General features: G+C 55.5%; 2 protein-coding genes across 13 annotated transcripts in view; one reads left to right on the top strand and one right to left on the bottom strand.

The window, feature by feature from the left end:
* Slc5a10 (solute carrier family 5 member 10) overlaps positions 1-13,775 on the top strand; it is a 77,314-nt gene that overhangs the window by 36,524 nt on the left and 27,015 nt on the right. For all 10 annotated transcript variants that reach the window (XM_087203894.1, XM_021247573.2, XM_087203896.1 and 7 more), the window contains one exon: positions 912-1,047. In XM_087203894.1, the coding sequence (XP_087060020.1) occupies positions 912-1,047 (136 nt within the window). The remainder of the gene's footprint in view (positions 1-911; positions 1,048-13,775) is intronic.
* Positions 1-13,775, bottom strand: part of Sack1g (scaffolding CK1 anchoring protein G) — a 31,389-nt gene that overhangs the window by 4,795 nt on the left and 12,819 nt on the right. For 2 of the 3 annotated variants that reach the window (XM_004868765.4, XM_004868764.3), the window contains exons 3-5: positions 11,045-11,212; positions 3,555-3,679; positions 1,579-2,839 (exon numbers count right to left, since the gene is read on the bottom strand). In XM_004868765.4, coding sequence (XP_004868822.1) covers positions 1,579-2,839; positions 3,555-3,679; positions 11,045-11,212 — 1,554 coding nt within the window. The remainder of the gene's footprint in view (positions 1-1,578; positions 2,840-3,554; positions 3,680-11,044; positions 11,213-13,775) is intronic. The other variant, XM_013067043.3, reaches the window with a different exon arrangement.

Below are 13,775 nucleotides of genomic sequence, written 5' to 3'. Positions count from 1 at the left end.
ACTTCTGAGCTGCAGGTAGTGATTTAAACTGTGGAAAAGCACAGGAAAAATACATTTCAGGGGTCTAGGTTGTATGACCATGAACATAGTATTAAAAAAAAATTAGAGTAACTGCCTTTAAAGGGGAAATCATAGGGTCTGTGAATTATGTCTCAACAAGGCTGCTTAAAAAGAGTTACAGTTGGGTTGTTTTGTTTTTGTACAGCTGGGAATCAAATCCAGGGCCTCAAGTGTTCATCACTGAGCTATACTGCCAGCCCACTTCTTCTTCTTTTTTTTTTTTTTTAAGTAGAATCATAACATCAGAGCTGGGAGGGATCTCAGATGTCATCAGTCTAAATTATAGTTCTCATGTCCTCCCATTCTATAGATCTAGAAACTGAAGCCTTTAGGATTTTCCTAAAGTCCCCAGAGACCTCATTGTTCTCAGACACCTTTGAGTGGCCCTCCACTACTCAGCTGCAAGCTCCCCAAGTCCTAGGTCTGAAAACTCCCAACTTCTGCCTGTGACCCACACACAGTTTGTACCAATGTCTGCTCCTGGCACATGCATGAATGCACCTACCACTCTCATGAGGGGGTCCAGGAGTTGAGGGCAGAGAGTGGTGCCCTTGATGCCATCCTACCCAGAGACTCCCCCATCCCTAACAACTGCTTGGGGCAGAGGACTGGACAGGATCCATGCTTTCCCTGTTGGGCAGATGAGGAGACAGAGTTTCTGGGAACAAATGTACTTGCCAGCTGGGCAAGCTCTCCATCAGGTGTCAGAGTTCTGTGATTATCTAGATTAGATCCAGGGCTAATGAGACCATGTCCTGTCTCAATCCACTCCCTGAGGCTCACCAGGGAGAAATCCTGCCCCAGGAATCCAGAAGGGCTGGGATCTACTCCCTCTTTCACCCCACCTGCAGGTCATCGTGCAGCGGTCACTGTCTGCCCGGAACCTGAACCATGCCAAGGCAGGATCCATCCTTGCCAGCTACCTCAAGATGCTGCCCATGGGTCTGATGATCATGCCAGGCATGATCAGCCGTGCACTATTTCCAGGTAGGACAGGCTCTGGGTACTGAGGCAGGGCTGCAGGTTGCCCATGTTCCAAGGCCTTGTCCTACAGAGACCACTAGGAGGAGAGGCAAAAGAGGGATGTAAACTGTTGCCCAGCATGGGGTTGAAGGGATCCTCCTCAGAGCCCAAAAGGAGTCAACACTGAGGTGGCTTGGTGCAAAGTTCAGACAAGGACCACTTAGAGCTGTGTGACCTTGAGGGTATAAACCCTGCTATTCCCTTGTCTGTCTGCAAACTAGGGACTGCCCTACCTACATGGTAAGCAGCATCAAAATCCTGTTACCCTAGGGATTTGAGACCTCTGGGTGTAGGGATATGCATTTTCTTCAGTTGCTTGAGTCCCTAGCATGATAATGACCTGCCAAGAGGCACCAGGTGGTTCCTACCCATCCCTGTTCATCAGTTGCCCCTTTGATCCAAGGACATGTAGCCCAGAGGGCTGACAGCTCTGGACTCTTAGGCCATTTGCAGTGAGGGACTCCTATGACCCCTGGTGCGAGGGACCTGACCCACCTGTGCCTCCTTGTCCCCAGAGCGCTGGGCCTGCATCCTCCTCGATGCATCTGACTCTTCTCTTATCCGACCTTGTACCCACGAGGAGCCACCTTGGGGCCCACCAAAGGTCCCTCGGGTTATGTGGGGGGCACTCAGCTGTGGGCGGGGTAGCTGGGTTGGCCCATTGGCCATTTGCTCTGAGTGGCGCCTCCGAAAGGGGACTGAGCGCTCCCTCACCTCGAAGTACTCATCTGACATGGAAGAGGCCACTGAGGGTCGCCGGGGACCAGGGCCACGGCCAGAGCTGCCTGAGAGGCTGTCCTGGTCACTGAGGGTCACGTAGTCATCATCGTCTTCTTCCTCTTCCTCCTCCTCCCCATCCAGCCCATTGGGAAGCCCTGCTCCCAGGCCATCAGGGTCATCCTGGGTCACAGACAGCTGCCGCTGGAGCGGGGCATGGCCTGAGTCCACTGTCCTGGGCAACCCAAGGTCTGTCCCATTTGTGGTCATCTCCTCTTTGGAGGCTTCCAGGGCCCAGTCAACACCACTGCCATCCTGGGCAAGTAGGTCTGCCACGGGGACTGTCCGGGGCTTGGGCACAGGAGGCTGTGGCTCAAGGTCCCCCTGGGGGAAGCCATTCTCAGCTAGGACCCTGTCCTGGGGGCTGGTGGGCCCTGGAGAAGGGCGGGCCTCCTGGCTCTGCTTCCATAGCTGGTGCTGGGTGCTGGCATGGGAGGTGTCACGGATCTTGATGCGGTTCATCTGGCTGGGCTGGGGATTCCAAATGTTGGGATCAATGATGTTGATGTAGCCCAAGATGTCACTGCCAGGTTCTGGGTCTGGCTCTACCCATGTGGGCAGGTAGTCAAACATGTTGGCCCTCTCCAGGTTGAGCAGTCCTGGGTGGATAGGCAGTGGCAACTCGGGGAGGTCACCCAGCCGCTCGGCCAGGACAGGGCCACGCATCCCTGGGGGCCTCTTGACCTCCTGCTTCTCAGAGGAAGAGGTCTTGGCAATCTCGTCGACACTCTTGGCCTTGACCAGTGCGTATTTGGGGTTAACAAGCTTCTTGGCCACAGAGCCGGCAGGCACCAGGGGGACCACAGCAGGTACCAAAACAGGCTCCGGCTCTGGCTCCTTCTCCATGGGGATGTCCTTGAGGCTGACACCCTGTGACATGAGGTACAGCTCCTGGAACTGCCGGTCGAACATCTCCACCACCTGGCCAGACAGCACGGAGATCACATTCCGGTCTGTCCTCGCAGCCGACCACGTAAAGCTACAATACAGAGGCAGAGTGGCACTGGTCATGCACATGGGACCTGCCACCTCACTTGGGCCCAGGTCCCCTATTCTATAGTCTTCCTCCGTCCCAGCAGGCATCAGAAGAGCCCACCATACACCCCAGGCTGGTATCCCTCAAACTATGACCAACGGGCTGGAATCAAGATATAGACTGGGGGTTGCAAATTACAGGGCACAGCTATGGGATCAGACTTGAGTCTGGGAGCCCGGGAAAGTCATTTATATGGAGCCGCTGCCACCTCGGCAAAGTAGAACAGCACTGTGCTCTCAGCTGAATTCATAAGGCAGATGGAAATCTCAGTCTAGCACCTGGAGCCCAGTGCCATCACAAAGCTCACTGCCACCACCAACCCTAGGAGTGACTTGGATGGTACCTGCAAAGCTAGCCCTGTCCCTGAAGATGGCTGTGACAGTGACTGCTCTGCAGGCTTGGGAAGGTGCATCCTGACCTGGCTCCACCCAATCTCCAAGCCAGTGACACTAGGGGCTGGAACAATAGTCACCCTGGACAAAAGCCCTCCTCTGCCTGCCTCCAGAGATACACAGGCAGGCATGCCCAGCCCCATACACACTTCAGCAGTTTGGGGACCAACAAACCAGAATAACCAGGATATAAAACATCAGGATTAAAGGCAGAAACCAACTGGGAATCAGAGGCGCCACTCCCCCCAAACCCCATGGAGAATCACCTGTAGGAGCCACACACTGCTCGGTCTCCATCCACAAACATAAACTTCTGGGCCAGGGCACCCTTGAACTTGGTGGCCGACCGGGTGAAGAACTCAGTTCCTCCACTGCTGCGCACCCTGAGATTCTGCATTGGGGAATAGGGAGGCCAAATTAGACAGCTGTAATATCGATCACATGGGGGCGGTGAGGTGGGAGTAAACTGCTGTGGATCAGGGAGGACGTTGGAGGATGGGAAAGAGGCTATGAGGCCAGGCCTGCAGAAAGGCTGTGGTATACCTGGAACTACAGGGCCCAAGGGGGACACAGAGGGACCTGACACTGGTAATGAAGAGACTGGGCCAAGAAGGTCTCGACTTTAGCCCAGAGAATGTCTGCAGAATAGCACCTAGCAGGACAAAATCTGTGTGGCCAGGCCAGTTTGGGAAGTGCTGCTGCAGCAGGTGGCAGTTAGCATGGGGTTTTTTGTTTGTTGTTGAGTCAGGGTCTCACTATGGTGCACAAGCTGTTCTCAAACTCCTGGGCTCAGGAGATTCTCTTGCCTCAGCCTCAGCCTGGGACTATAGGCACCTGCCATCATGACTGGCTACATCAGATGTTGAGGGAAGGGTGATGTTTTATACGGGTCCCATGAACAGCTGAGGATTGTGTGACCAAGAGAGGAAGGAAGGTGGTGAAGGAAAGGAAGGGATCCATCCTAAGCAATCTGGGTCCTGCACTCTTAACAATCATGCCCTTTTAGATGACTGGCCTCTCCCTATTCTTGATACCCTGTCTTCTTGTCCCTGCTGGCTCTGCTCCCTCCAGGCAGGGACAACAAGCTCTCCTGCTTCCCCAGGGCCAGGACACTACCTGGAATCGAGGATAAATTTGGTAAATGGTCAGATTCAATTCCTCATATAGCTTGGATGCCCCAGCTCAGGAGCAGGTAGAAAGGCCGTCAGAGGCCACAGAGGGGAATGGAGACCCAGAGAGGGGGACTAAGCATGAGGGGCAGAGCAGGTACAAGTGCCAGCCTTTCCCAGAGGGCCCACCTGAGGGCCTCTCTTCTCCAGTGGTGTCTCTGGCTGTGACTGAGGGCCTAGGCCTGGTGCTAGCTCCCTCCCCTCAATAAGCCAGTGCTGGGACATGGCAGAGCAGAAAGCCAGGCCAAGCCTGGCTTAGACACAGGCATGGAGGAACAGCCCAGGCCTCCCAGAGTGGAACCTCAGCTGGGCAGGTGACCTGGAGCTCATGTGCCCCAAGGCTCACCAGGGCTCCTAGACACCCCACCCCCCACCCCGGGAGTCTGACTTAGGAGGCCTGTGGTCAAGCTAAGAGTTTTAACTCAAGCCCCAGGGATTCTGACACCCACCCAGGACAGGAACCCCTCAAGAGCATCCTAACTGGTCTGCCTGCAAACCTCTGACAGCAGTCTCCCTCCCTCCTTCAGGCACTTGACAGTGACACAGTCTTTGTCAGACAGGGCTGTGACTACCCATCTGTCCCCTCACCCACTCACTGGCCCCAGCTCATTAACTGCCCACATGTTCACTTGTTCGCCGACCCATGCGAGGCCCCTGGCAGCAGATACCGTGGTGATGGTGACAAGGATCTCGTGGAGGTGACAGGAAGCAGATGAGTAAACAAATCTTTAGGAATGGCCAGGACTGCAGAGGAGGCAGCCTGGGTGTAGGGGTGGCCAGAGAGACTCCTGGGAAAGGATGATGTGGGTCGGGGTAGGAAGGCAAAGCTTCTAGGCAGAGGGACCCAAAGCCTGGCACGAGGTGCAGGCTGTGTAAGAGCCGAGAGTGCCTCAGGAGGCGCGGTGGGTGCGGGAGCCTACTGAGCGGGCTGAGCCAGAAGCTGATGAAAGACCCTTACACCTGCTTAAGAGCCTGGGCTTGGCTGGGCAGTTGGGACCATGGGAAGATTAGAACAGAGAGTGCTGTGGTGGACCTGCATGTCAGGAACAGTTCTAGCTGTTCTGGGAAGGATGTGTGAAATGACTGGGGTGGGGGACTGAGGCTGAGGGAGGCCTGAGAGAGACAGCTCATCCACTGCACCCCTGCCCTGGGTTCCCTTCCCTATCCCCACCTTTCTTGCCAAGGCGGTCCCAGGGCAGTATCCATAGAGGCTGATTGGGGTGGGATCTTGGGAGTCCTCATGCGATGCCCAGATGCCCAGTAGTGGGATAAACCTTGCTGTTGGGCCCAGCCCAGAAGCCAGATAAGCCTCAGTTGCCAGGGTGGCCCTCCCAGCCCTCCGCCCAAAGGCTGCTTGTCCACACACAGCCAGCTCAGCAGGAAGCTGGCCATAGCCCAGGACAATTAATACTCGTGACTTTGTACCCAACACAGAGCACACTTGGGGACCAGAGGTCAGAACAAAGATCTTGGAGGCCTTCCCCTGTCATCTGTGGCCATCCACAGCCAGCTCTGTGGCATCCTGTGGCCTCCAGCCCAACACTCTGTGTGCTGGAACCACACTTTCCTCCTTGGCCACCAGCCTCCATACCCCACCCCAAGCTCTGTCCAGATGAAGGACTCAGGGAGCCAGCACTTATATCCCAGGGTGACTCAGTAGGCATGTGAGAAGCAGCTCACAGTTGTGTTCAAAGCAAGCCTCTGGCCCTCTCTGGGTTTATGTTGCCCTGTCTGCACACTGAGGGCTTGCCCTTGATCTTGAATCTCATCCATGGCTGGGGCCTGGCAGCAGGTAGGGGCTTGCAGCAGGGCCCCCCCACCTCCTGCCAGGCTGCCAGGCTGCCAGGCTGCCAGGCTGTTCCTGGCCTGTTCCTGGGTGGCCCCACCCCACAGGCCTGGCCAGATGAGGTAATGTCTCAGGTGTCTGAGCAGAGGTGGAGCATCCCACAAAGCCGTATTGTCTCCCAGGTCCTGGGATACCCCCAGCAGAGGATGAGCAGATAGGTGGAGGGACACGGGGCTGTCCCAAGTGGGTGCAAGGGCAAGTCCTTGGACATTCTGGGACTTCAGAAGGTCAGAGTAGGGGAGCGTAGATGGGGATGCCCAGGCAGCTCTTCCTCTGCTCTCATAGGGCGGCTTCCATTCCAAATGCATTTGGCAGGATGGCACCAGAGCTGAGGTGGATTGCAGCATCCTGCCCCAAAACCACCCAGGCCTCTAGGACCCCTGGGCTCACTTGGGCTCACAAAACCATGGGATCCAACTACGACCAGGGGCCCCTGGAGCAGGTAGGTCTGGCCATTTGCAGCTCTTGCGAAACGCTGCTCGGTCCTGGTGTCAAACAGTCACCAACCAGCCCTCTCCACGCCTCAGTTTTCTCATCAGTGAAGTGGGCCTGCCCACCTGTGCTCCAGGGCTACCATGTGGATGGAGTATAGCCACATACAGAGGGTCCCAGGAGATGGCCACTGTCTGTTGGAGTGGAGGAGGGATGAACTCTAGGCAGCATATGGACTTGGTGAGGGACTGACACAGGGAAACAGGAAATGTCTGGGAAGGTACAGACTCCTCAGGGACCCCAGGACTGTCAGTGTGCTTGCCAGGTGGCCAGATGGGCTCAGGGAAAGGAAGAGACTTACCCACATCTCCCTATCCTGAAGCCTGAGGACAGGTCTTCAGCTGCCCATTCCCTGCAGGGATCTCCCACCATCTCCTGGGCTGAAGGAGCTTGGGGAGGCCCAAAGATGCATCCTGATCAAGCCTGAACCCTTTGGTGAGGCCAGGCTAAGAGTACGGAGCATAGAAGATAGCAGAGACTTATGTGCGAAGCAGGAGTATGAGGCCCAGACAACCTCCACTCTCTTCTAAAGGGCCTGTTTTCCCTGCGCAGTGTGTAGGGTCAGTATTCACCCTGACTCCCAAGCTGTCATGATGTTGGGGTGGGAAGTCCTTTGTGAACCATCTTTATGGTGGGATGGGGCAGTGACAGGACAGAGCTGAGCCAGCCTAGCTCCACATCCTTGTCTGAGGGTCCCTGCTCTTGCCCTGTTGTGGGAACACTGCTGGGCATGCAGGATGTTAACAATATCCTTGGTCTCTACCCACTAGATGCCACTGGTACTCTGATCTGTGACAAATACGTCTCTGGACATGGCCCAATGTGGGACAGACTCCCTCACACCCTAGCTAAGAATCTCTGCTCTATGCCCTAGATCCATCACAGACCTGGGCCTGGATCAGAGAGGGCACAGAGCCAGCACACCCAGGGAAGGCGGGGGCTGGGGGGAGAGACAGGCTCTGTCCCCTGCATCCCACACACCTGGCTTGGCCTCATGTTCCCAGGCCAAGCCTGCTCAGGATGCATCTTGTGTCCTTTCCACCTTCCATCAGTAAAGGAGCGGCCGCAGATCTGTCCATTCTGAGGCTTTGCTCTGCATCCTCACCATGTGTCTTCCTGTGGTCACCTGCTGAGGTTTCCTTCCTCAACAGAAATGGTCCAGCCTTTGCTAAAGTAGCTGCTGTTTTTTCCAGTTTGGCCACACAAAGCCAGGTAGTTTTCTACACCAGCCAGCCCTCTCATGTCTCCTGTACAGTGTAAGCCAAGAGCCTTAAGTCCCAGCCTGGCTCCTGTTAGCCCTGGTACATCCCTAGCACCCAGGAACACCCCAAAATGTGGCCTGGTCACCAGCCTGGCCCTGTGACCTTGAGGGAATGTAGTGAGTGAAAGACAGGGTGCTCTTCCCTATGCCTGCTCCCCATCTGTGATATTGTGAGGCCAACTGAACAGGAGGCAGGTACTGAGACACTGGGGTCGCACACCTGAGAGGAGGCTCTGCACGCTGCTCCACACCACCAGAAGACTAGGACTGGGGTTGGCCCAAGCAGTAACACTCCAGAATGTGTTGGTGCAGGCTCAGACCTCAGGAGGAGGGACAGAAAGTGCTTCCTAACCAGACCACGGTTCAGTGCTCAGACCAGACTTGGGGTCTCACAGGAGGAACCCTGCTTGTCCCAAACAAAGACAAAACAAGAAGGGAAGTCATTTCCAGTGTCCTTTCTCTTCCCAGAAGTTCAGCCAAATAAATGACAATGTTCCCATTTTTCAACAAGGTAATAGAGGCCTCAGAAGTTTCAGTGACTGCCCAAGGTTACAGTGTAGGTGGCAAGGCTGGGTTCAAGCTTGGCTCTTAGTGCTCTTCCAGACTAACAGCTGACACCCCATGGTCACAAATATGACCCCACCAGGGGCAAGTGGTACCCTGGGTCCCATGGATCCAGGGACAGATCAGCACAGAGCTGGCCAGAGCAGCATGTGGCCAAGGGCAGGCCATGGATTAGCCACAGAGGAAGTGCTCCCAAGACAGGTCCAGGCCCAGCCAGCCTGCAGGCAGGGAGGCAGGCCAGGCAGGTCTTTGACAAGGTGACACCTGGCTGGGGCTGGGTCCCAGGAGCCTTCAGCCACCGGCCCAGGGCTGTGGAGAAGCCAGCTCAGAGCTAAGAATGAGGAAGCCAGGTAACACTTTCCCACGAAGGTGTTCTGCTCCTGTAGACTCTGCCACCTTCCCAGAGAGAAAGGCAGTGGAGCAGGGCAGGTTGAGCAGAACTACAGTGTGAGCTGCTCCTCTTTGGGCCTGAGGGTCATGGGCCAGCTGATGGGCCAGTGGTGGGTAGGGAAGGCTGCACCCAAGCCCCTGCCCAAGGGCCTGGGGTTCCTGTGTTACAGCCAGCAGATGCAAAGCTGCACTCACTTGGCAGAGTCTTTTTGTTTCACCCACAAGCACCCTGGTGAGCCACCAGTGTAGCCATGAGGTGAGGGGAGCCATGCACACAAGTCCCACTGTGAGTCAGGAGATAGGAAGACCCTGAACAGCACCAGGGTATCCTGAGTTATGGGGGTCTGTACCCTCCTTGCCAGAGCCCACTGCTCTCTTCTGGATTTTAGGTTCAGCCCTGACAAAAAAATTTGGGCAAGTCACAGCCTCCCTCAGGCCTCAGTTTCCCCATCTGCCCTGTGGGAGACTACTTCAGATGATGATGGGCCCCTTTTGGCTCAGGCTCTCCAGGCCCACAGATAGCCACAGGCAGGGAGCCTCCCCTAGCCACTTCTTTCCACTTCCTAGGAGCTCAGAACTCCAGGCAGAGGGACAGCCATGTCTTCTCTGCTGAGAAGGGCCTCAGGGCCCTGGGTTAGGACCTCCTCAGCATCTGTGGCTCTCTCCTTGCATCTGCATCTCACTGTGGAGGGACACACATGGGAAACACCTGCTGGAGTATGGCAGGTGCACAGGTGGTGGGGCCTCTGCAGTCACTTTCCAAGAGTCGCCTTTTCCACACAGCAGCTCTCTCTGGCATGAGCTGTCTGCCACCGGAGCTGATTCCCAGTGCTAATTATATGGCAGGTGGCGTTGGTCTCAGGGTCAATCTACCAGGGAGACCACATGAAAATGTCCCCAAAATTAGAGGCAGCAGAGAAGTCACACCCACTTGAAAAGACTCAGCTTGGGGGCTGGGTATTGACAAATGCCTACAAATTTAAAGTCCAGCCCCTTGTTAACCAGCCCATGCTGCCCCATCTGGGATGTGCATGCTGATCTCAAGCCTGAAGCCCAGGGATTTGGAGCTAAGCCTGAGGGTCTGGGGCTGGCCCCCACTGAAGACTCCTGGACAGATGCTCATTTCTTCATCTCCAAAATAGGAATGACAGCCCCATCCCACTAGATCATTGGGAAGATTGATCCAGAAGAAGTGCCTCAGATGGAACCTGACATACATCACCTGCTAAAGAAGCATTAGCTGCCTCTATGCATAGCAATCTAAAATCAGGGAAACATTCTGCACATAGCAGGTGCCAAGCAATTGCTGGTTGTCTGAGTGGAGGAGTCTAGCTACATCAGTTCATCTGCTCTTCTGCCGGGCCAATGAGTTCCTGAAATCCAGAGAGAGGAGACAGCAAACTCAAGGAGACCCAGCAAAGCAGTGCAGAGAACCCTGTAGGCAGCCTTCTCCTCTACACCTCTTCTCCTCTCCTCCTTTGTTCTACTGTCTTCCCCTATCCCAAAGATCTGGTCTACTCTGCTCATACACCTAAAATCCATTTCAACTCTGACCTTGGCCTTAGGGAGCTTCTTCTATCTGAGTCAGCTCCTGATACCAGTGAGTAGACATTATATGGAGACAGATTTGTGTTTAAGCTAAGAAAGGGCTTTCTGGGAGTCGGAGCTCTCCAGATAAGGCATGAGGTGTCTGAGGAAGAGATGAGCATACACCTATCATTGGAGGTATATAAGCAGACAAGTAGCTATCATGGCATAAGTTGCTTTGAAATAACACATGATATAGTACCTGGCATGAGCTCTAGCACCTGGTCCTCAAGCACTTAATCAATGCTTATCTTATCTGCCTGTTAGAGGCAGTGACTATCCTGTCCCTCGGGGCATTCAAGCTCTGTGATTGCTTGGCCTACAGCTCTAAGATCACTGAACTCTGTGTGTGGGGTACGGACACCATCCAATATAGGGAAACTATTTGTTGACCAACTGAACGAGCCCTGCCCTCCTGCTGTCTAGGCAACCAAGGAGCTGGCTCACCTTCAGGTGTCCCAGATGCATGCGGGCCCGCTCACACATGTGTAGAAAGTACTTGACGTTACTCTCATCCACGATGATGTACACAGCCACCTTCCTCTTGAAGCCAGCGTCTAGCAGGTCCTTGAAGATGTCCACATCGGTGAACATGTCCATGACCACAGCTATCACCTGGGGACAGAAAGAGACTGGGCTGTGAGTACAGTAGTGGAGACAGGGCACTTTAGCAAGATGCATAATCCTTCTATGTCACCGTTGTCTTTGGAGTGTCCACACCAGCCCTGCCCCGAGCAGCCTTAGGCTCATGAGTGTGGAGGACAGACTGGGGCCTCTCTAGGCCAGGATTTGACATTTAGGACACACGTCTTGGTCAGTGCCTCTGGCTGGACTCAGCAGGCAGCAAGTGCCTACCCTTTCTGTACCACAGACCATGGCGCACAAAGCTAAGTGGACACATGGTGGGGAGTGGATGGAGAGAGAAGAGCAGGCCACTGCAGGAGGTGCAGGGTCCACAGGCACCCTGGGAAAGGATGGTCCACAAAGGCCAGGAGTCAAGGAGGGTCTCGGTGTGAGGCCCTGTGTGTGTCACGGCTGGCCCCAGAGTGCCTCCTTTCTCACCTGGATCAGGCATCTCCCACCAGCACTCAGGAGGGGCTCACCCAGGGGCCCTATCCTGGTCCATTCTTGAGACAACACCAGCCACACAGAGATAACCCAGCTGTGTCAACAGCTTGGAGAAGGGCAGCAGCTAAGGAGCAACTCACTGGGGCCTCCCCAGTGTCCCAGGGCTGCAGTGGACTTTGGCAGGCCTCCCTTGCTGCCACTACTCCTGTCTAGTCTGGACAAATTCCAAACCAGCACCTGTGCTTTTCCTGTCACCTCACTATATCTGTCCCCACCACAGGGGACCCCCATTCTCCTGGACCCAGCTCAAAATGGGGCCCCTGGGGTCAAAATACATCTACCCAACCCAGTGTGGCCAAACCCAACTGTTCACCTGAGAGTCCTCAAGACACAGAGCAGAGCAAGCACAGAGATGGCCTTTAGTCTCTTCCCCATTTCCCTTCCCCTCCCAGGCCCCCAGGTGGCACAGAAGAGCAGTCAGACCAGGTCACATGCCTGTCACAGCTACCCAGTGCGGCAGAGCCAGACAGACCTCCACTCCCTAGGCTGCACCCCCACAGCTGGCCTACTGCCCCTGGGGATAAGAATTGCCTAAGGACCCTTACACAGAGAGGCCAGGAGGTGCCCTAGGCTACACAGCAAGCTGGGGATGGAGTTGGGCTGGCATCTACCAAGGCCTGCAAAGAGCCGAGCTCACTTGCCCCCACTATGAGAGTGGCCTGGCAGGCTCCCTTCCCTGGGATCCATACACATGGGTGACAGGAGGCAGCCTGGAGCCTGCTGGGGATGTATCTGCACACTGAAGCATTAGATCACCAGGCCGGCCCCTGCAGGCCCACTGGGGCTCCTCCCCAGCCTCAGGCCACTGCTGACACCAGTTGCTCATCTGGCACCAAAACCCAAATTCCTGCAAGGGGAAGGCTCCATGCCTGCCCTGCCATGAACTTGCTGGGTGACCCTGAGGAAGGCTCTTTACCTCTCTGGGCAGCTTTCTCATCAATACAAGCCCCATCTCTTGGGAAAACTAAGCACACATGGATATAACAGCATGTGAAAAGACCCTGGCCTGGAGGAGGGCCTCATGTACACTTAGGTCCTACCTTTTCCCCACAACCAGCCTCAAAGGGAGTTCCCAGAAGGTTGGTCTTCCTGGCCCTCACTTCCCCAATCTCTTGCAAACTTCACAGCAGTGAGATCCCAGCATGCAGCTAGATAAACTGAGACTCAGTGAGATCATTAGTCTAGCTAGAGGTCACAGAGCAAGTTAGGGCAGGGCCTAGAGCCACCTCCAGGCTGGGCCAGGGCTGATCCCCAGCCCCTTCCCTTGGCACATAGCCACAGAGGGCTGGGCAGGTGCTGGTCCTCCCAGAGGGTAGAGTGTGAGACCTGCCAGGACTCCCCAGATGCCGAGGCCTAGGGTGCCCTCTGTCCCTTGGGGTAGTAGCTCACTGTCTCTGATCCTCTACAAGACTGGAAGGGGGCAGAGGATCAGCACAGTTGGGGCAGAGGATCAGCACAGTTGGGGCAGGGGCTGGGATGAACGAAGGTAAGCTAAAGAGAGGCAGTGTCAGTGCCAGATGAGGAAGTACCTTGTGCCCCCAGGAGCTGACCAAGGATAGGCAGGGGTCTTGAGAGGGAATGAGCTCCCCAGCCAGGAGGTATTGAAGGAAAAGCCAGAGACTAGGGAGGAGGTGAGTGTGAGGCTACAAGCAATGACCTTGGATTTCACCACCAGCTAAGGGCTATGAGACTGAGTTTGGGAACGGGGGTGGTAGAAAGTAACCCCTCACCTGGGACCCCATAGCCCCCTAGCCACTCCAGCTGTGATTCCCCCTGGATAAGCCACTCCGAAGAAGGCAAACAGCCTCACATGCTGTCCTGGAAAAGAGCCTAATCAAGGCACAGCCAACAAGCTCCTCCCTGGAGGCATGCCAGTACCCCTTCACACCCCCAGATCGATCAGGGGTGGGTCAAGCCTTGGGTGCCACGGCAGACAGGGACTTGCCCTGGGCTTGGGCTATAGGACATGCCCTAGCAGGACGGGCACCATCTGTTCTGTTCCCCACATAGCCCTCAGCCAGCCAGCCAGGGCACCTGATCCAGGGACTGC

The sequence above is a fragment of the Heterocephalus glaber genome, unplaced genomic scaffold, assembly GCF_053883595.1.
Source record: "Heterocephalus glaber isolate CG9 unplaced genomic scaffold, H.glaber_assembly_v1.0 deba00001813, whole genome shotgun sequence".
Lineage (NCBI taxonomy): Eukaryota > Metazoa > Chordata > Mammalia > Rodentia > Bathyergidae > Heterocephalus > Heterocephalus glaber.
This window is presented reverse-complemented; position numbering and strand designations above follow the sequence as displayed.